Raw genomic sequence first — 21,800 nt, 5'->3', positions numbered from 1 at the left:
CACTAGTATAGAATAAACTTAAGGGAATCTATGATTTGTGTATAAAAGTCTGAATCAGTATAAAGAACGAATGAGGATTACTTTAATAAACAAAAACTATTCAGAGTTCTTTCAGACACCAAAGTAATTTACTATTTGAATGTTCTGGTAGCTCACTAAACGCTCCATGATTACACAGACACTATAGAAAAGATTTATGTTGCCTATTTTCTTTGTCGCCAACATTCCAAAGCAAAATCCTAATCCTTTCTTCTGTATTATTTTTCTGAAGTAATACTGAAAGTCAAAATGAAATCTTTTCAAGTGCAATTTGAGTTCATTCATTTTATTTCATAAAGCATAAAATAATGAAAAGTACACATTTTGAGATCATTTGAAGTACTAATACATTTAGTACCGAGTATTTGATATGTCAGTGGAAAAAAACTGTAACACCTTGAGCATTATATTATTGTTTTGTTCCCTATATTTAGCAGACATTTAGGCTGCTAGAATTTACATGGGTAGAAGAATTTTTATTGAGTGCAACTATCAATTGAGATAAGGATCTAGGGAAATGCCAGCAAACTAAAAGCATTGGAGCCCTGTGATTGTTTTGAAATTGTACTGGTCCATCAACCTTTAACCAACCAGAAGATCCCTATCAACAGAAAAAAAAAATCTGTTTATCTGTCTTCCTGTCTCTGTCTGCCTCTTTCTTTCTCTGACTGTCCCCCTCTCTTTCTGTATCTCCTTTTCTCTTTCTCTCTCTGTCCCTTCTCTCTCCTCCCCCAAACACATACACACACACACACACACACACACACACACACACCCTATTCTTTGCCATTTAACAAATCACAGTTCAATGAAAAAGAAAAAAATTACATTGCAATATCTATGTGATTTATTTTTCTGAGACCCGTGAGACAAATTATGCATTTTGATAGGATGAATTGCCCAAAAAGGCTTTATTATGATATTTTCAACATTCAAATAATATACTTTGGTTAACATCATCTATCTGTGTTGCTCTCCTATCTTTTCTACTCCTCCCATGACAAATATTTTTATATCTTTTGTGTAAAGGTGATGAACAGGGGGTAGAGTTAAATAAGTAAAGTAATGAGTACATTTCTTTTTAAACACTGTTAACCCTTCCCTCATTTTCTCCCAATTACCCCTCCCTACTCCCCTCCCTTTCTGGAGTTGTATAGTGCATTTCCAACACAGTAAGACTTTTTTTTTTTTTTTTTTTTTTTTTTTTGCCAGTCCTGGGCCTTGGACTCAGGCCTGAGCACTGTCCCTGGCTTCTTTTTGCTCAAGGCTAGCACTCTGCCACTTGAGCCACAGCGCCACCTCTGGTCATTTTCTATATATGTGGTGCTGGGGAATCGTACCCAGGGCTTCATGTATATGAGGCAAGCACTCTTACCACTAGGCCATGGTCCCAGGCCAAGACTTTTTTTTTTTTTTAACAAAACCTTTATTTTGATATTAATCTCAAGGTTCAACTAAGAGTTAGAGATTTACTCCAATGAAAAAATAAATATTCAAATTAATCTTACGTGAGAAGTCTAAGGACCAAAGTTTTTGTCCATTATTCTCTGATAGAGACTCCTGAGGTAAGATTGTAGCCTGATACCTAGTAATTTCTCGGTGAACATTTGTGGTTGAATGGAAAACTTTTTAAACTACATTTTTTCATCTTTTAATTCTTATCCTACCAACTTTTCTGAAAATATCCATATTTGAAAAATTACATCTAAAAATTACCAGCCTGTTTCACTGAGATTCTGATTCAATATGGAAGATTATACCAGGTAACTTGGTAGAGTAGAGTTGAGATAGAAGGAAGGAGGGAGAACAATAGGAGAGGAGACATTGATCATAAACTGACATGTTCAATTAAACCCCATTTGTACAACCATTAAAAGATTTAAAAATATTAAAGGATATACAAGGGAAAGTACTATTTCTAACTGGTCTGAAACAGAATTTGTTCCCGGCATTTCAGCTTACAGTTTGAGTACCTCATGTAATGGTCCTCTTTTAATGTAGTTAGTGATGACTCTGCTCATAATAATTACATATATTAGCTCTCTAGTTCTGTTCACATGGTTTTGTGGTATTCTGGAGTGTTCCACAAAGACAAACTTGGCAATGACCATGATGATCAACTGAATTCGATTCTATGAGAAGTCTTATTTCCTTTGAATGTTTACAGAACATTCCTGTGTTTTTGTTTGTTTGCTTGTTTTTGCTTGTGCTGGGACTTGAACTCTGGGCCTGAGCACTGTCCCTGAGCTGCTTTCGCTCAAGGCTAGCACTCTACCACTTGAGCCACACACAGCGCCACTTCCAGCCTTTTCTGTTTATGTGGTACTGAAGAATGGCACCCAGGGATTCATCCATGCTAGGCAAGCACTCCACCACTAAGCCATGTTCCCAGCCCCACACTGTCATTTTAAATTAGTCTGTTTGGGTATTTATGAAGTAAGATTGTCAAAGACGTCTTTAATCACCTATTGACCTGTGTTTGCTAGTTAGAGAGTATTTAAGTTTTTATGAGAGTGCAACATGTGGAAAAGTGAATGTAAAGTACATTAAAGTTTACAGCTTTGCAGGGTAAGGATATTGTACAACATAAAAGCAAACTTACTGTTTCATTTTTTAGTAGCACAAATTAACTGTACACAGGATTTGTCACAATGTTTATATGCATGTATAAATTTCAAAATGCATTATATTCCCCCTTATTTTCAACCTCTCTTCCCTTGCCTCCTCCTCCTCATTTTAAGAGTTCTTAAAGAGTTTCATTATGCTATTTCCATGTCTATATAATGTGCTTTTTTCATATCCTCCTACATCCTCTCCTTTTCCCCTTATCCTATTCAGTCTTATTTTGCACTAAGTTCTAACACAAATTAGTTCAACGAATATATAACTATAAAGTAATTAGAGAAAGAATCATAAATTACCCAACACTGTCATCATCTGACCCTTACATCTAACCCCATCCATCCATTGCACTGTCAAACCAAGTGGCACACAAAACGTTAACAGTCCAACTGTGAAAAGTCAGTAATCAGGCCAGTGTCTTTGGCTCACACCTATAAACCTAGCTATTCTGGAGGCAGAATTGTGAGGATGATGGTTTGAAGCTAGCCAGGACAAGAAAATTCTTGAGACTCTTATCACCAATTAACAAACAAACAAAGAGCAAACCCAAAAGACAAAAATAGAGATTTGGCTCAAGTGGTAGAGCAATGTCTTGAGTACAAAAGCTCAAGGACAGCACCCAAGCCCTGACTAAGCCCCAGAACCAGCAGAAACAAGCAACAAATAAATAATAATAATAATCCTCAGGGACATGGTGCAGCTAAATAGTGATGTACTTGCCTAGTAGGTGTTGAGGACCTGTGTTCCGGCCTCAGCATTCATCAAAGAAGTTAGGAATCCTATTGAAAATAAAACTGAGGATATGCTGTTATCTTTTCATGGAGGTATTGGCACGAGAGACGGGACTGCGGTGAAAGACAAGGACTTCAAGGGCAAAGCACAGAAGCAAGTGCAATTCAACCCCGGCCAAACCAGGGCCACGTGGAGAGTGCGCATCCTGAGCGATGGCGCGCATGAGCAGTCTGAGACCTTCCAAGTGATTCTCTCGGAGCCAGTGCTGGCTGCCCTGGAGTTCCCCGCAGTGACCACAGTGGAGATCGTGGACCCCGGAGATGGTAAGGACCTGCTAGGTCAATGCCAGCTTGCTAGGTCAATGGCAGCTTGTTAGGTCATTGCTGGCTTGGATGTCAAGGGCAAAACGCCTAAAGTCCAATATTTGGATTTTCAATTTTTCTAAATGAGCAGTTCGATTCTGTTAGACAGGCTAATGGGAAGAGGGAAGCTTAAAACATAATAATGAAGGGAGGCTGTGTTTTGTTTTTCCAACGAAATCACCCCTAGGATGGATAATAACAAGTCCTTTCTGATATTGCACGTCTCTCCTGTAGGAACAGCATTGCTCAGCTTTGTTATTCATCTTGAACTTATTTCATTCACTTTCAAATACTGTCTTAAACCAAGAGCGGGTGGTTCAAGCAACTCAGAAGGCTGAAATCTGGGAATCTCTATTGCAAAGCAGAATGGGCAGGGAAGTCCATGTGACTCTTTTTCTCCAGTTAACTGCCAAAAAGCCAGAAATGGAAGTCTGGCTCAAGTGATAGAGAGTGCCAGCCTCGAGGGAATAAAACTAAGGAACAGTGCCTAAGCCCTGAATTCAAGCCCCATTACTAGTATACACACGTGCGTGCACACACACACAATTAACTAGCTAATAAATAACTAATGAAATAATAACTTGAAAATCTGTTAGACAAATGATTTAAAGTTAAGCTGCTTAGAGGGTTGCTTAATTTCCCTTGTCACCTTTAATTAAGCAAGTGGCTGTCATATATTTGTTGGACAGTATTTTTCGTTTGTCCACTTCTTCTACCATCTACCCCATCCGGCTGGATCACCCCATCCATAGTCAACACTATGTGCTGAGTTACTGCCTTTAATGTTTGTTAGACTTGAGGGGTTTGTTTCTTTGTCATTGCACACCCATGGTTGCTGTTGGTAGAAGTGAGCCTGAATGCCTTTCTGTGTAATCTGACCTTTTCCTACTCATGCCAAATGTCTATAATCCTGGTTTGTCTTAATGTAAGTTAGACAAGGGGTGGGAATGCGGGGGGGGGGGGGTGGGAAGGGGGTTGAATGGCTTTTTTAAGGGTTGGCATTTATACAAACTTTGTAGAGACTTCTAAAGCAGAAATCCTGTCAGAAGCCAGACATGACTTTCTTTTAAACTGCTAGTTTACGTTGTTTTGTCAGAAAGCTCTTAAATGTCATGCAAAGATACAATCTGCTGATTATATGAATGGAGGTGGGTGTGGAAATCACTGTGTTAAAAGACAGTAAAATTAAAGAGTATAAATCAGAAACCAAGGCTCTAAATCAGAAACCAAAGCTCTAGCATCATCAGTTTAATTAATTCCTTTGCATTTTACCAAATGCAACATTAAATTATGTCTATAATTTCCATTAAGGCACAGTTAGCATTTTACTACATTTACAATCTGCATCACCTAAAGAGAGGTAATTAAATTTTCTTCTTGTCCTGAGCTTTGGATATATCGTTCAATAATGAAGCTTTTTTCTGTTAAATAAACCCATGAATATGTTAGTTCTTTTCACTTGTTTCATTAATAAAAGTGGAAGCCATCCTTTGAGATTTTATTTTCCAGTTGGTACAGTTGCTGTACTTTTCCTTGAGGAATAAGATGTTTTATACTTATTTCTGCCTTCTGCCTTCTTATTTATAAGCCCAGAGTGGCACTCACAGTGCTGTCTCAGTAGTGACATATTAAAACAACATACACATTCCCACATGCAAACACCCATATGCATAATCACACACAGTTTCCTATACAGCACACTCCTCTTTACTATAATTTCATTTCATATATTGATTACTTGAATGATCTTAGAATTTTCTAGATCAAGTTTGTTTTGTATCTATTCCTTCCGAACCACAACTAAACATCTGATAATTGATGTGTTCCCTAGTGCTTTTTTATTTTCTATGTCTTCTTGAAGATCAATGATCTTGAAATTGTAATAAAAGAAAAGCTAAGCAAGGGCTCAAGACCTGAAGTTCAAGCCCCAGTACTAGCGTACACACACACATACACACACAGAGAGACACACACACGACTTGAATTTGACTCCAACTTTTCTGTTTTTAGTTATATGACCTAAAATAAAGCAACTATTATTATTACTAATACTACCACTATACTTCACTAGTACACAAACAAAAATGACAATTCTCATGGTACAGCTTTCCCAAGGAAGATTTCTGTAAAAACATAAAGCAGAACTAAATATTATTGTTTCTAAAATAATTAATCCAATGTTAGATTCTTGTTTCAGGAATTAATGATCTTTTATTCCCTCCCTACAGAGGATCACCTAAAATAGTTTTTTTTATTATTGTTGTTGTTTCTTTATACATTTTCTCTCCCAATTTCACATTTAAATTCATTTTTCCCTTGGAACATCTCTTCCTCTCCTGCCCACCCCTCCCCATATTCATTCTAGAGTATCTATCCCACATTATTTTTGTTGGCATGTATTAAAATGTTATCCAGCTCTTCCTGTGCTAGGTGTTACACACTGGTGTTATAAAGGCATTCTGTCTTATCAGAGACAATAGGAAGAGTACGCTGCATGTACATGACTGTAACAGGCTGTGATATAGTAAAGTATTAACATCCTTTGTGAGAACCAAGGTAATTTAACCACCTCTGCTTAATGTAGGGCTGGGAACTGCTTTGACCTAGTAGCAGGTCTGTATAAATATATGCAATTCCATATTTTTCCTGGTACTTACCTGATTCATGGTTGCCTTGGAAAATGGTAAACTTGATAAATGGTTAAAACTGAGATTCATCAAGTACTTCATACCATTTGCCAGTCAACACACTTGGCCCATCATATTCATGTAATCTTCTTAATCTCATTATCATATAGACACATTTGCCATTTTAGATATTTTACTTGATGTTTATAGGAGGGTCTTGATTTCATGTGACAAGCTCTAAAACATTAGTGTCCAAACTATATGAACAAAATAGCTTTTCAATTTAAATCTCCACATACACACCCGAACATACGTCTACATGAATGTGCATACAAGCACCCTACCTTCTCACATGTTCATAGTATACCATTTTAATTCTACCTACTCACTTAAATGTGTTATATTATGCAATTCTGACTTAGGTAACGATTTAAATGATGGTATCCTATTTCATAGATCGGTATCTACATCCACTGAAAAAATAACACATACTCTTGCATGCATGCTTCCTAATTGATTTAACCCGAACAGGGCTCAGTGTTCACACTTATGTTGGTGATTAATCTGTCCCTCCAGGTGTTTGTGACCCTCTGATTGGAAACCATGGCTCGGTGATCAAAACCATCAACCCTCTTGTTGAGAGTAGGCCCTGTTACCTGTCATCAGGTGCTCCGCAGTATATGTGCAGGTGCCTAGCCTGTTTTGAGTGGCAGGCACCCAGGAGACCCTGTCTTCCAGTCCCATCCCTGATAGCTTCCTGATAGAACTGAATGTAATGAAGCTAGATCTTGAAGCTCTGCTAGAAGATGGACCCTGCCCTCCCTCCAATCAGGATAGGACCACCAGGATCAGTCCAACCATTGATTTAAGAAATCCACACCTAGGCTGAGTGAAAGTAGCTCATGCCTGTAATCCTAGTTACTCAGGAGGCTGAGATATGAGTGAGGATTGTGGTTTATGGCCAGCCCAGGCAAGAAAGTCTGTAAGACTCCTATCTCCAATGAACCATCAAAAAGCTGAGAGTGGAGTTGTGGCTCAAGTGGTAGAGCATTAACCTTGAGCAAGGAAGGAAAGGAAGGAGGGAGGGAGGGAGGGAGGGGGAGGGGGAAGGGAGGGAGGGAGGGAAAGGAAGAAGAGAAAAAAGAAATCCATATCTTTGTCTCTTGTAGATACATTCTGTTGTGTGAAAAGGCAGGACTAGAAAGGGTTTTTTGTTTTTTTTCTGTTATTCAACAAACTACCATGGAAGCAGTAAAAAAGAAGAGATCTTCCTACCAAGGATAGGGTTATTAACAACTTCCCAGTCAAATAGCTTCATGCATCTGTGGGATATATAAGCAAATTCAATTTCCTCACAAACTGACACCTATGGTTCAAGAAGAATAACTAGGAGAAGGAGATGAATGACTGCAGAGCAGGGATAGTAATCTTCTTGTAATCCCACCCATGAATCTGTGTTTGTGACCCACATAAAATCATGGTTTTTAACCTTATTCTTTTTTTCTGTATTCTTTTGCTGTTTTTTCTTGTTTCACTCTGATTCTACTATCTTCATTCTTTTTATATATACATAGAGTTATGCTTGGAGAGGAGTTGACATTTTCTGGAATATTTAACTCATTGTTTTGGGTGAGAAACACAATATATTAAGCCATCCTTCTGTCCCTGCAGACTGGCAGGCTTTTTGGTTTCCTTTGATATTGGAATGGTTGAAAATGCATCTCATCTAAAGAAACGGATAGTTCTCTCTGAAATTCTGTCCATTGGTAACCTTGTCTTAGCTGAAAGGTGTTCTGATGTTGGGTTGGACAACATCAAACGAATACTCACAGTGATTCCAGGACACAGGGAAGATTTGCAGGGAACAGCAGGCCCCCACTCTTCTGCTTGCCCTTTTTGTAAATCCAGTTTCCAGATGTCCCAAAGAACTATTCCATAATTAAGAGTAAAATGGTAGTCTTAGTGCAAATCTCTACTGTTGCCATGGACCCTCAGTGAACCAAGAAATTTAAAGAGCTTTGTGACCTTATCTCATTTAAAATTTATGGCTGACTAGGCATGGTAATACATAACTGCAAACCCAGCTATTCAGAAGGTAGAGGAAAGAAGGGTTACAATCATAGGCAAACCTGAACAAAAAGTGTGGCACTCTATTAAAAACATCACCTTGACAATAAAAAAATTTTTTTAAATGAACTCAAATAAAAAACACAACTAAACTAAAGGGCCAGAGGTATGGCTTAAAAGGTAGAGCATTAGCATTGCAAGCACAAGGCCCGAAGTTCAAATCCCAATATTGCCAAATAAACAAATATATTAATAATTAATTGATTGAATGGAACATTTATTTACAATTCTGGAATTTATTGTCCTTTGGCAAATGAGATTGCTGAGGTTTAAAGAATGCATTTTCCTCAAATTCCCTAGGCCAAAAAATGCTAGAAGTAATATTGGAGACATCAATCAAGTAAATAAAGAAGTATTTACATAAGCACGTGTGTATATATATATATGTATATATATATACATATATATATATATGCACACACATATAAGCATATCCCTCCACCTCGTAGTTGTCAGACTTGATGTCTCTGTGACCATGTATCTGGCATAAACAACTTTTTATCAGGAAGGATTTGGCAGTGTAAAGCAATTCCCATCATGGTGGCCAAGTAGAGAAAGCAGAATATTGGAATGGTTAAGGCATGGTATAGTCCCCAAGACACATCCCCAGGGACCTAGGCCTTCTTTAGTGCACTCAGGTTTACCATTAAGATGAATTCACATGCTCCTCTTAAGCTCTTTTCTCTCCCTTGAGTTGTACAATCTGCCATCATTTCTCATGACTACAAAAGTGGTATTCCAAATCATAGTTAACAGGTATACTTAGCCCCGACAAACATCGTATTAGTTATGCCTCTCTATGAAACCAACAACAAAGTAATTCCCCTGTTTCTTATTGTATTACTTTTTTTCATTTTTTCCCATATTGACTGGAATGCATTAGTATAAATAGGTGAAACCAAATGTTTCATGAAGATAAGTAAAACCAAGTCAGCTGTTTTGTAAGGTAGCTGTACATTCAACAAGGACAGATGGAACATCTTGCTATATGGAGCCATTCTGTTAAGAGCTAAGGATACAGACATTACCATGAAAATTGCTAACCCCTAAAGTTAGTCATATAGATGAGGTGAATGCATTCTACTGAGTTGTTAAAAATAACACAGAGTGTTAAGTGCTGGGACAAAGGAACAATCAGAAACTCATGGGAGATGGGATTCATTTTCTGCCAAGGACCACTGGATATTTATAACATCATTATGGACCTTACGAAAGTATTGCTATCAATTAAGGGGAAGTCACTAAGAAGTGTGCATGTCTGTCCTTTTCATGTACTGAATTATTTTTCATGCTTCATATGTCCTGTGGGCCAGTTTCCCTACCCCTGGCTAGAAAGAGCATATAACTCAACTTTGAGAAAGAAGATAAGTTTTCTTTTCTCTCTGTCTCTCTCAGTCTCTCTCTGTCTCTCTCTGTCTCTCTCTCTGTCTCTCTGTCTCTTTCTCTCTCTCTCTTTTTTGTTTTTTGGTTGTGGGGCTTCAACTCTGGGCCTGGGTTCTATCCCTGAGCATTTCTAGCACTCCACCACGTGAGCCACAGCACCACTTCCGGTTTTCTGGTGGTTAATTGGAAATAAGAGTCTCATAGATTTTTCCTGCTAAGGCTGGCTTTGAACCACAATTCTCAGATCTCAGCCTTCTGAGTAGCTAGGATTATAGGTGTGAGCCACAGGCACCTGGTGAAGAAGATAAATTTTCTTAGAGAATGATTCTTAACTTTCTGTATACTAAGCTTACAATCCAAAATCCATCTTTTCTTATTTTTAGATACCTTGATATGAAACATTTTCATTTCTGTTCAAAGAAAATATGGAAGAGTGAAACTTATTTTACTTTAAAAATTGCCATTGCTTTTTCACTTCATAAATTCTAACGAGAGTAAACTGAGTTGAATGTACCTTCATTGGGAGACCACAACCTCAAAAACAGAGGTACTTTGGTACAAACACTCAGTAAAAGTATGTCAAGCCTGTGAAATGTTTTATGTAATTATTTTCCTGGCACACCTGAAATGTCTTCAGAGGTAGGCTTCTGTGGAGTCATTCTGATCATTGCTATAATTCAAATATATATATATATATATACATATATATATTCCATAAACTAGTAGATTAAGAATTTTATCTATGTAATCATTTTTGGTGGGAACATATTAGATTAGTGCTATCTAATATTAATAGAGAATAAACATTATTCTAAAAAACCTAACATATCTCAAGGAAGCTTAATGTTATTACATACAAAGAAAAAACAAATTTGTCTCGGCTCTGCGTGAACAAACCCGTTTCATGGGATGAAATTCAGATGACACAGGCTGAATAATGTATGAAACCCAAATATTTATTCTTTTTTGAAATTCTTCACCACTGTCAGTGTTGACAGAGAGATAATTGGGCAGCTTCTATTTTCAAAAGAGTCCAAGTTTCAAGGCCCAGAACTAACAAGATGATGATCAGCTATAGCCAATAACCCAGAAATGATAGAGAAAGCATGCATTTGGCCTTCAACTTCAGTAGCGTCAAACCTCCTATTTGAACCTGTATTACTATGAAGCATTGGGCATCATCACCACACAAACATCCAAACACTTCTTAAAAGTAGAATCATAGTTTCTCCCCAAAATATGCCATGACTAAAACAGATTTAAGCCTTTTCCCCTCTTAGTCTAGTTTTGCTTTTTTATTCAGTAGTTCTACACAGAGGTTTCAGTTCAGCATACAAACTTATGAAAACCATGTGTCTTGATCAGTGTCACCCCTTCTAGCATTCTCCACTCTCCCCCCTCAAATTTCCTAGCTTCATTTTCACATATGTATATTGGATATTATTGCCATTCCTCTCTCTATTCATCCAACCCTCTCCCTTTAAATCCAACCTTCTCTCAAACAAAATATGCTTCAGTCTTCCTGGAATTCATTTGGTTAAGTTATCAGTTGTTGAAATGCTTTGTGTCGTGGGTATCCACTCCTATGTACACCATACTTCAGTCAGTTAATATGTATGCATATGACCCAGGATATGTTTTCATATGTATTTGTATTTTAGCTCAAATTTCCACATACGAAAGAAAATGTGGCCTTTCTCTGTGAGTCCAACTTAACTTAACATCTGACGTTGTCTTAAAAAATACCTTCTAAAACGTCTACATTAAGCAGATAAAGACATTCAACTAAAAACAAAGATGAACCTAAACCTTACTCTTACGCATAAGTCTGAATTGTCCGAAAGGTCTATTTTTGGACCAGTGTCATGGAGTGAACTTGTGACACATTATCATGTGGGTGAGGCTTGCTTTTCATGACCTCCCCTTGTTTCTTCTTTTTCTAACTTCTCTTAAAATTACTCTGTAATACTCAGTTTATTTTAGGGGGGAAACCAAAGCAGAGAATGTAAGAACCACACCCAAGTTCAATCACATCAATGACTGGCCATGCTGTGTGCATGCACTTGCTGGCCCGTGGGAGGGTACTGTGACTGCCAGGAGGCAAACCGGAGTCGTTTTTTGAATGTGCCAGACTTTTTAAAGGCAATAAGCACTCAATACTTTCATCCTGCGAGTGCATTTTCTTTCCTTCGGTCTGTGATGACAGATTTTTTAGAGGATATTTTGTTCTATCCTGATTTGGCAGAATGTGCTGCTGTTCATCTCCATTGTATAATTGAGAGAAAAGGAGCAGTGAGCATCCTCTTCCAGCTATAGCTACAACTAACCACTTTGTTTCTGAGAGCACAAATCTTCCTCTTTCTTCTTTTTCTTCCTTCTTCCTCCTCCTTCTCTTCCTCCTCCATTCTTCTTTTTGGAATAAGTTTGCAGCACAGTCAGATTTTAAAAATAAAAACTGCAATTACCAATCAAAGTGCTAATAATAGAACTGAAAAAAAATGCATTCAGGGGCCGGGAACGTGGCCTAGTGGTAGAGTGCTTGCCTAGCATGCATGAAGCCCTGGGTTCAATTCCTCAGCAACACACAAACATAAAAAGCTGGAAGTGGCACTGTGGATCAAGTGGTAGAGTGCTAGCCTTTAACAAAAGAAGCCAGGGACAGTGCCTAGGCCCTGAATTCAAGCCCCAGGACTGGCAAAAAAAAAAAAAATGCATTCATTTTGGATAACATATCTTTCAAAAATAAGGGCAAGGAAACTTATCTGAATCTTCAAAAGGAACAGAGACTTGCTGCTCAAAAAAAGTGCAAGATCTCCAAATTAATAAACATTTGAGGTGCTAATGGTCGAAAATGGTTTTGTTTTGTTTTGTTTTTTTGGGTTTTTTTTGCCAGTCCTGGGGCTTGAACTCAGGGCCTGAGCACCGTCCCTGGCTTCTTTCTGCTCAAGGCTAGCACTCTACCACTTGAGCCACAGCACCACTTCCAGCATTTTTCTATATATGTGGTGCTGAGGAATTGAACCCAGGGCTTCATGTATACGAGGCAAGCACTTTACCACTAGGCCATATTCCCAGTCCCTAATGGTCGAAAATGGAAGAGGAGGATGTAGGAGTTCATAGGAACTCTGTGTACTTTCAACTCATTTCTTTATACACCTAAAACCACCAAAAAAGAAAGCATGACGTTATGCCTTATAAAAGTCACTTTTAGAGAGAGGAATGTGGAAAGAAAGGGAAACTGTTAGGTAGATAGGAATAAAAAGTAGTAGACATAACATATGACAGATAACTTGTGGCCCATTGTGGCATTTTTTGTTCCCAAATTATCCCTGGCTCTTCTGAATGCACTTCTTCCCATAATACCCTGGTTCCCCACTCAACCAATGAAAAGAGCTTGGAAGGTGCATGCATGGCACAAGCCATCAACCAATCAGCACCAAGTCCAGGAGACATGGGAGGAGCCCCTCACTATAATAATCAACCCTTATCAGACCCCATTTGACTCCCCTCTTTGGGACCTTTCTCCATTGAGAGTCTGTTTTGCTGCTTTTCTTTTGATGTTTTCCTTTCACTTACAAATAAGCATGATGTGTCCCGCTGTCTCTCTGTCACTGTCTGTCTCTCTTCCTCTCTCTCTCCCTCTTTCTCTCTCTCTCTCTCTCTCTCTCTCACACACACACACACACACACACACACAATCATTTATAATTCTACAACATGGGTGAGCATTTTGAAGTAGAATGTTTGAGAACATACCCAGAACTCATGTTTCCCACTGGTCTCTATCTACTTAATGAAAAATTTCTGTATCTGCAGTTAACCCTGGCTCTTTTCTTCAATGAATGCTGTAGTTTCAGTTTGAAGTATGAATGGGATTTGACATACACACTTTTCTATTTTTACTTTTATGTACTATACTCTCTCTACATATATATTAACATTTATGTCATCCGTTGTAATATATACATACAATTACATACATTTACAAAATTTCTGGGGAAATATTGAGACTTTAATGGAATCCTTCAAGTTTCCTTTTCCATGTCTCTCCTTCCTCTGCCCTCCCTCTTCCTTAGCAGCAGAACCTTATATCTCCTTTCTTGTTTAGTTTTGGTTTCCTCTGGTGTGAGTGTTGTTCCCTGAGACCCTGGCTGATCTTCTCTTTGCAGGACACTGAGTGAGCCCAGTGTTCTATTGAGCGAGGGCTCTGGGATGGAAGGCTTGGTTTTGAATCCAGCACAAGTAGCTAATAACCAGACCTGCAGGTTACTTATCCTCTGTGTGCCTCGTGTTCTCAGAGGTAAAATGACAGTCTCAACAATTCTTTCGTCAAAGCACCAAACTAGCTGGGACCTGTGAACTATTTAGAATAGCCTTAGCAAACAGTAAAGGTCTACATGTGTTAGCTAATCATTTTTTAAAAATAATACAAGAATGGTGCTCTTAGACATTTTGCACATAAAGAACTGTGCTTACTTGAGGCAGTCTGAACATACACTTGTATTGTATATGTAAAGTGAAGTTGGAAAATAACATTAGCTAGAAAGTCTACCAGGGGGATTCTTTCTTTGTCTATCTGACAGCCCTTTCTAATTCCTCCCACAGACCATATACTTTTGTTAGAAGTTAGGTCAACAGAAGACCTGAACTTGATACTGGGCCTGTTTACCCTCTGTCAGATCAACTGTAGGAGTGAATTCCAGAGCAGAGGGCCTGGTCCTGACACCCACCTCTCTACCTTATTAACAATTCAAAACTCCCTGCAGTGACAAGAAGTCCTGACTTGCTTGATCAATCCTGTTATGGGCCATGGGGTAAAAGGACACGCAAAACTCAGATACTCAAGGTATAAATCTCAGAGAGGTTAATTGAAATCCTATTCATGGACCTTTATTCAGTAACTTAATACAAAATGCATTAGTATAGAATAAATGTTATAGGTTCAACCCTGTCTTAGTCAACTCCAGTTGTTATAACAAAAATGTAATAGACTGAGCAGCATGAACAATAAATATTTGTCACAGTTCAGGAGGTGGGAGGGGGGAATCTAACATCAAAGGGCTCATATTAGTTTAATCCTTGGAGAGGTGTCTTAATTCTTCCTGGCTTTGCTTCTGGCTATAGACTTGCAGTGTCACTCAGCATTCAGTGTAGGCTGGTAGAGAGAGATTGCTGCTCTGCCCTTCTTATCAGCACATTAACCAATCATGGGAGGCCCTTTCCCAATGACCTCACCTAAACCTAATCACCTCCCAATGGCCCATCTCACACACCATCACATCCGGTTCTAAAGCTTCAAAGTATAGATTTGGAGAAATGCAAGCACTGAGTCCTGAGAAACCCAAATAAGCATTCTTAAACAATACCATGGTATGTCCAAGCCATTCTTATTTCTCTAGATGCCTTTAAAACTCCATCAAAATACAAGTGATGATTGCTAATTCTGTCACTACAATAGGTTGTAGGTAAGGTAATATTTGCTTGTTCTCATCTCATTGGGAAGTCTTTGTTTATTTCTATTTTTTAATGCCATTACCAGTGCTTGAACCCAGGGCCTCATGCTTTTACTCCATTTCTTCACTTGGGTTTGGCACTTTACCCATTGAACTATGCTTCTAGTTTAGCATTCTGCTGGTAAATTGAAGATTGAGTCTCTCCTTTGTGTTTTGGCTGGCTTCAAACCTTTGGCTGGCTTCAAACCTTGATCCTCCAAGTCTAAACCTAAATTTAGACCCCTCCATCCCTCCATTCTTAGCTACAGCCTCCTTATCACCCTTCACACACATTATTTCTTCACATTATGTTAAATAATATAATAGTTATCTTTTCATGTGTTATTAGGTAGAAAACTCCTTGAGGTCAGGGATTTTTCTCACTTCTGTATCTACTACACCAAAGATAGTGCCAAGCAAGTGGAAGTCAGGCCATTAGTGTTTGATAAATGAGTGACTAGTTATAAAAGCTTAGACTTGGAACATGTTAAAAGTGAATGTGCCCATGTCCTAAGAAGACACAAATAACACACTCAAAATGAACAATTTATAAAGACTTTAATCTCTTATGACTATTTTTACAAAGATGAGAACATGACTGTGGAGCCCCAGAGGCTCCACAGTGCTACCATGAGGCTGGGACATCTCCACCTTGGAGTCTGAGGGCCCGGGAGAGGGAGCTGGCCACCAGCAGGCACCCTGGCCTCTAGACTGGGGCAAGGGCACAGCCAGATCTGAGAATGTGAGGAGAGCAGGAGGAATGAGCTCCTACCTGTACTTCCATTTGGCTGACCTCCCCAAACTCCAAAGCACAGAGCAAAATTGTCATCTCATGTGGCTTCCACCAGTCAGCTCCTGGGACACAGAGCAGGGTGAGAGTGCACTTGCTATCGCTGAAACTTTCCTAATCATAAAAAATACTACTTTAAAAAATAATGGTGAAGTGTCTCTGTGTAGATGAAAGACATTCCAAATATGTTCACAACTGACTACCAGAGTATCTGTTTGGGTTTTAAGATGTCAAACTAGTGGATTAAGTGCTTGGTATAAATTGATGAGTGGATAAAACAAATGTGGTTCATGTGTACAAAGGAGTATTACTCAACCATAAAAAAGAATGGGATTATATCATCTGCAGGAACAGGAGACTATCATATTGAGCAAGATAAGCCAAGCTCAAAGATAAATATCATGTTTTCACTTATATATGGAATCTAGGTCATAAAAACATAATCATTTAAAAATTATCTGGCATTATTACAGAAGGAGGAATATTTTGGGAGGAATCACTGAAAGAAAGTAGGAGAAAAGGATGATGGATAATGAATACACATTATATATATATAATATGTGTGAAAATTGCTTAATGAAACTTACTAAAAACCATTAAGATCATATATATATTATGTATATGAAAATTGCTTAATGAAACTCACTAAAAACTACTAAGAAGCAGTAGGAGAGAGAGGTTATGAAAAGGTAATGAAGATGGTGATTTTTGATCAAAATACATTATATGCATGTATGTAAATATCACAATGAAGTTTTCTGCACAGCATATTTATAATAATAGAAATAAATGAACGATTTTTACACTTGTAAATAGTAACTTCACTTTTAGCTACTTACTTATGATGCTTCTAGTACTTGCTGTATCTGTCAACTATGTCAAAACTCTGTTACTGAGAGGTATAATATACACATGTGAAGTGCATAGCCCCTGTTCTGCTGCCTTGTTAGGAGAGGAAGAACGCTGCTGAGATTTTCCTTCTAGTGGATAACTAGATTTATGAATACTGAAGGAATTGCTATTTTTTGAATATTGAACAGTGTCAGCCTATATTTTTCATCATGAATCATCCAAAAGGATTACTCTTTTAAAATTATTTTATTTTCTTTGAATAATTGTATGAGGGATGTCAATTCAATGCCATTTCCTATGAATACATGCTTCTGGATCAGTGCCAGCCCTTTCATCATGCTCCTCCATCTTTCCCAACCCCACTTATCATTAAATATGACTGTCACCTTGTACTAATACCAATTCCGAATATATTAGTTCCTTCAATGTAAGACTTAAAACTTTGAAACTACTACAGGAAGTACTAGGCGAAACACTAGAACTTATTGGCATAGATAGTAACTTCATGAGTAGAATTTCAAGGCTCACTAAATAGGAGGAGAGAGAAGGACAAATGGGATTGCATTAAGCTAAAAAGTGAAGGGCATTATTACTGAGTTGGACAGAGAGATCTTTGCCAGCTACTCAGCTGCCTAATATCCAGAATCTACAAAGAGCTCAAGAAACTAAATCCCCAAAGAACCAGCAGCCCTAATAAATAGCAAAGGAGATAAATAGAGACTTCACAGTAAAAGGAGGAACACTTTAGGTAAAAAACAAAAACAGTAGACACTACTACATGACTTGAATTGTAATCCTGACTCAACTAGTGAGCCTCCCTGGCAACTAAGGTTGACTCTGAGAGCCTGAGGTCCCCAATGTAAAGGAAGTGATGGGTCAAGAGGATTTCTCAAGTCTTCGTTCCTTTGGGTGTCTACCATTCCAAGGGGAAGTGCTAGTGTGTGCCAAGAGAATAAAACTGGACTTAAAAACTGGGTCCAAGGCACTTACTAATTGAGAAAAATTCAGTAACTGGTGATAAAAGCCACACTGAGTTTTGTGCTAGATTTTTTTCCCTCTCTTCCTTCCTTCTCCTTCAACTTTGTTATCCTAAAAAAGAAACAAACAACAGCAAAACTGTAAAGGGGCAACCTCAGCCATTAGAGCATCTCATTTGCAGAGAATTTATTTTTCAGGAATAAGAAGTTTGGACAAATACTATACTGGCTGTGGTTGTGTTTTCTCTTTAGAGTCGACTGTGTTCATCCCCCAGTCTGAATACAGCATTGAAGAAGACGTGGGTGAACTGCTCATCCCTCTCCGGAGGACAGGGGACGTGAGCCAGGAGCTGATGGTGATCTGCTACACGCAGCAAGGTAACTCCATTTGTAAAAGAACTGCAGATAAACGCAAACCTCCTCAACCTGCTGCAGTCATGACTTTTCTCCATAATAGTTTAGCATTATTAACAGATTTTTCATAAATTCAAAAAGACATCAATTTAACAGTGTGAGGCCAGCTTTGATAAAACATTGATGAGACCCCTGCCCCCATTTCAACAAGTTAGATGTGGTGGGAGGGCACTTGTCATACCAGATACATGGGGGACATAGGTAGTAAAATCATAATCTAAGTCCAGCCCCAGGGGAGAAATCAGGATGCCATCTAAGAAATAATTTAAAAGAAATGAAAATAAAACAAAAAGGACTGAGATATGGCTCAACAGAGCACTGAGTTCCAACCCTAGTACTGAAAAATATGTATATTTATTTTGTTTATTCATAAATGTAAGTATTTATAAATAATGTTGTAAATATCTATTATAAATATAAATATTTATGTATACATTTTAAATATATTTATAACATATATAGTATGCTTTTATATTCTGGCATATATATTTGCCAGTACTGGGGTTATACATATTACATATATATTATATGGGTTTTATATATATATATTATAATGTGATAATCAATCTAAAATGTCTCTAAAAATTTTACCAAACATAGATACCTTTTCAGATTATATTATAAGAAATTGGAATAAGAAATATTATAAGAAAAAATATATTACTTTGGTGCTTCATTATATGATTGTACATGTGTAAATAGGAAAATAACAATAATCAATAACATTTCCTTTTTGCATATGATTTTAACATGACTAAAGTTGAGTTCAACTATATCAGGATAATTAATCCTAATTGTTATTGCATGTTGATCAAAGTTAACAGTGATTTAAACCTATGTGTTCCTCAAAATATTTCAAGAATTCTGTGAAGCATTTATGTCAGCAAATGTAATGTTTCAAAAACACATTTAACATTTTAAACTTGTTTAAACACATCAAACAAGAATTTCTATTTCTTTTGCTCATGAGTAAATGTCCTATGACAGGTGAATTTATGCAACCCAAATTTAAGATTTGTCTATAATTGTCATTGATACACAGAATATTTTCCTAGAAGATTTGCCAAAAATAGAAAAAAAATATTACAGAGGCTGTTAGTGTATGAGTCAACTTTCATTAATTTCTTTATTTATATGTATGTGAATTGAAAGCCAGTCCAGAACAGCAATTAGAAACAGGTTTCAGGATTCACTCTTGGGTTCCCAGAGCAAGTGGTTTAATGTGTGCACACCCCAGTTATCAAGTGTATAAAACTTAATAGAGCAGTGGAAAGGATTAATAAACCAAGCATGTAAGCCACTTGGCTCTTGGCCTGCAGTCGTATTTGAACAGTAGGAGCTATTATTTTGTAATAGTGTGTTGATCCAAAAAAAATCCACTGACAGGAGAGACAGGAGAACAGCGGAAATTGCCATTGATAAGAAATTGGATACTTGCTTTCTGTTTGAGGTAGTTGTGAGGTTGAGTCTCATGACCCTGGAACAGAAGGTGATTGCCCGTGAAGTTCTGGGTGTTCAGATGCAGTGGCAACCACTGAAATACAACTCAGGAAAAATAATGGTTTTGAGAAATACCCTGGGAATACAAGGGTGCCACATGGAAACCTCTTGGACTTTTTCCACCTCCAGGAACAGCAACTGGAACTGTGCCGACCTCCGTGTTGTCTTACTCTGATTACATATCCAGGCCTGAGGACCACACCAGTGTCATTCGCTTTGACAGAGAGGAACGGGAAAAAGCATGTCGCATAATTGTTATTGATGACTCCTTGTACGAAGAGGAGGAGAGCTTCCAAGTCCTTCTGAGCATGCCCATGGGTGGGAAAATGGGCTCAGAGTTCCCAGGAGCTCGGGTTACCATCCTCCCCGACAAAGATGATGGTGAGTACCCACTGACCTCAAAATCCTTCACTAACCCAGAACAACAACATGGCCAAAAACTTTCTAGACAGGAAAAATGGGAAACAAAAAGCATCATGGATTTTGTACCATGATTCCTTTTTCATGGTTTAAGCTTTCCAAAGGGCAAAGTCAAACCTACATGTCCTTACTTCTCTGTAATTTCTTTCACAGTGCTATTTACATCAGAGGATTGCAACCATTTAAACTTCATCGTGAAAAATGGAGACAATTTTAGCAAACCTAATTTATACCTTTTTCTTGTGGATTTCTTTGTAAAGTTTATATTTTGTAACAAAGAAGTTTGTCAGCCAGGTGCCAGTAGCTCACACCTGTAATCCTAGCTACTAAGGATGCTGAGATCTGAGGATTGAGGATTGAAGCCAGCTCAGGAAGGAAAGTTTATGAGACTCTCATTTCCAATTGGCTACCAATGGCCACTAAAGATGAAGGATAGGTGTGAGGACAAGGGGGAGTAGGAGCAATGGGTGAGGCATAGACGGAATGAGTCCATTAGAACAAACTAAAGACAGGCCGATGAGTAAGCAGGAAGAGCAAGGAAAGTGCACCATATCCAATGGGAGAATGAGGAGAGCTCAGGCAAGCCCACTTAGGGTCTCTCTTGGTTACAACCATTTCTCTCCCAACCATGTTTCCATTTGAATGTCTGATCTTTTTCTTTGTGCTTATTTAAAATACCTTTAGGAAAACAAAACCAATATATAGCTCTTTGAGGGTTCTGTTTTTAAATCTCTGGAAGCTCAGCTGAGAGATTAAAGGAATTATTCCTTTGGCTATGTAACACCGCCAATGGTTCAGGCTCTCCATAAACCTTCCTCCTCTTCACTCCGATGTCCAAGTTGCAGGGTCTCTGCTCAACATTCAGCAAGACCTCAATTTGGAGTGAACTATCTACCTCATTTACTTCTACTGTCCCATGCAAGCCTTTTGATTGTAGTAATTCAGAAACTATTGCACTCACTGAGTGATGATTTCTTAGTACATAGTGGAAAACTACACAGAAGAAAAAAGATGATGGTATAGAGCCTAGAATGTGTGCTCAGTGCAGTCGTTTTTTCTTTATTTATTCTCCAGTTTGGTTTTGTGTAAGGCAATTCTTACTTTTGTCTTTCTCTTATATCATGCCATATAGGACTTTTAGTATGATGACTACAATCAATAGAGCAGTCACTTTTCTTTCATTTTCATTTGAGAGAAGCAAGGATACCCAGTTTAATGGAAAGTCAGTTTTCATCCATATGTACTATCATTTGGATATGGAATGTTCCCCAGAAGCTCTTGTGACCAGCCTGTGTAGCTGTCAGGAAACACAGGATCCTGTAGTGCGCAGAGCCTAGTCAGAGGATCTTGAATCATTGGGGAAAATTTAAAGAGCCCATCCCCTTACTCTCCCTATTGGTTTCCTGGCTACCATTAGGTAAACATCTTCCTCCATCACAAACTCACCATAAGGTGCTGCCTCA

At 38.1% G+C, this 21,800-nt stretch overlaps 1 protein-coding gene across 1 annotated transcript in view; it reads left to right on the top strand.

The window, feature by feature from the left end:
* The window catches only part of Frem2 (FRAS1 related extracellular matrix 2), a 160,253-nt gene that overhangs the window by 81,606 nt on the left and 56,847 nt on the right, over positions 1-21,800 (top strand). The window contains exons 4-6 of the mRNA XM_048341464.1: positions 3,486-3,716; positions 18,256-18,381; positions 20,047-20,298. Of these exons, the coding sequence (XP_048197421.1) occupies positions 3,486-3,716; positions 18,256-18,381; positions 20,047-20,298 (609 nt within the window). The remainder of the gene's footprint in view (positions 1-3,485; positions 3,717-18,255; positions 18,382-20,046; positions 20,299-21,800) is intronic.

This window comes from Perognathus longimembris, chromosome 3 (assembly GCF_023159225.1).
Source record: "Perognathus longimembris pacificus isolate PPM17 chromosome 3, ASM2315922v1, whole genome shotgun sequence".
NCBI classification, from domain to species: domain Eukaryota; kingdom Metazoa; phylum Chordata; class Mammalia; order Rodentia; family Heteromyidae; genus Perognathus; species Perognathus longimembris.
The sequence above is the reverse complement of the archived record's forward strand: the minus strand, read 5'-3'. Positions and strand labels throughout refer to the sequence as shown.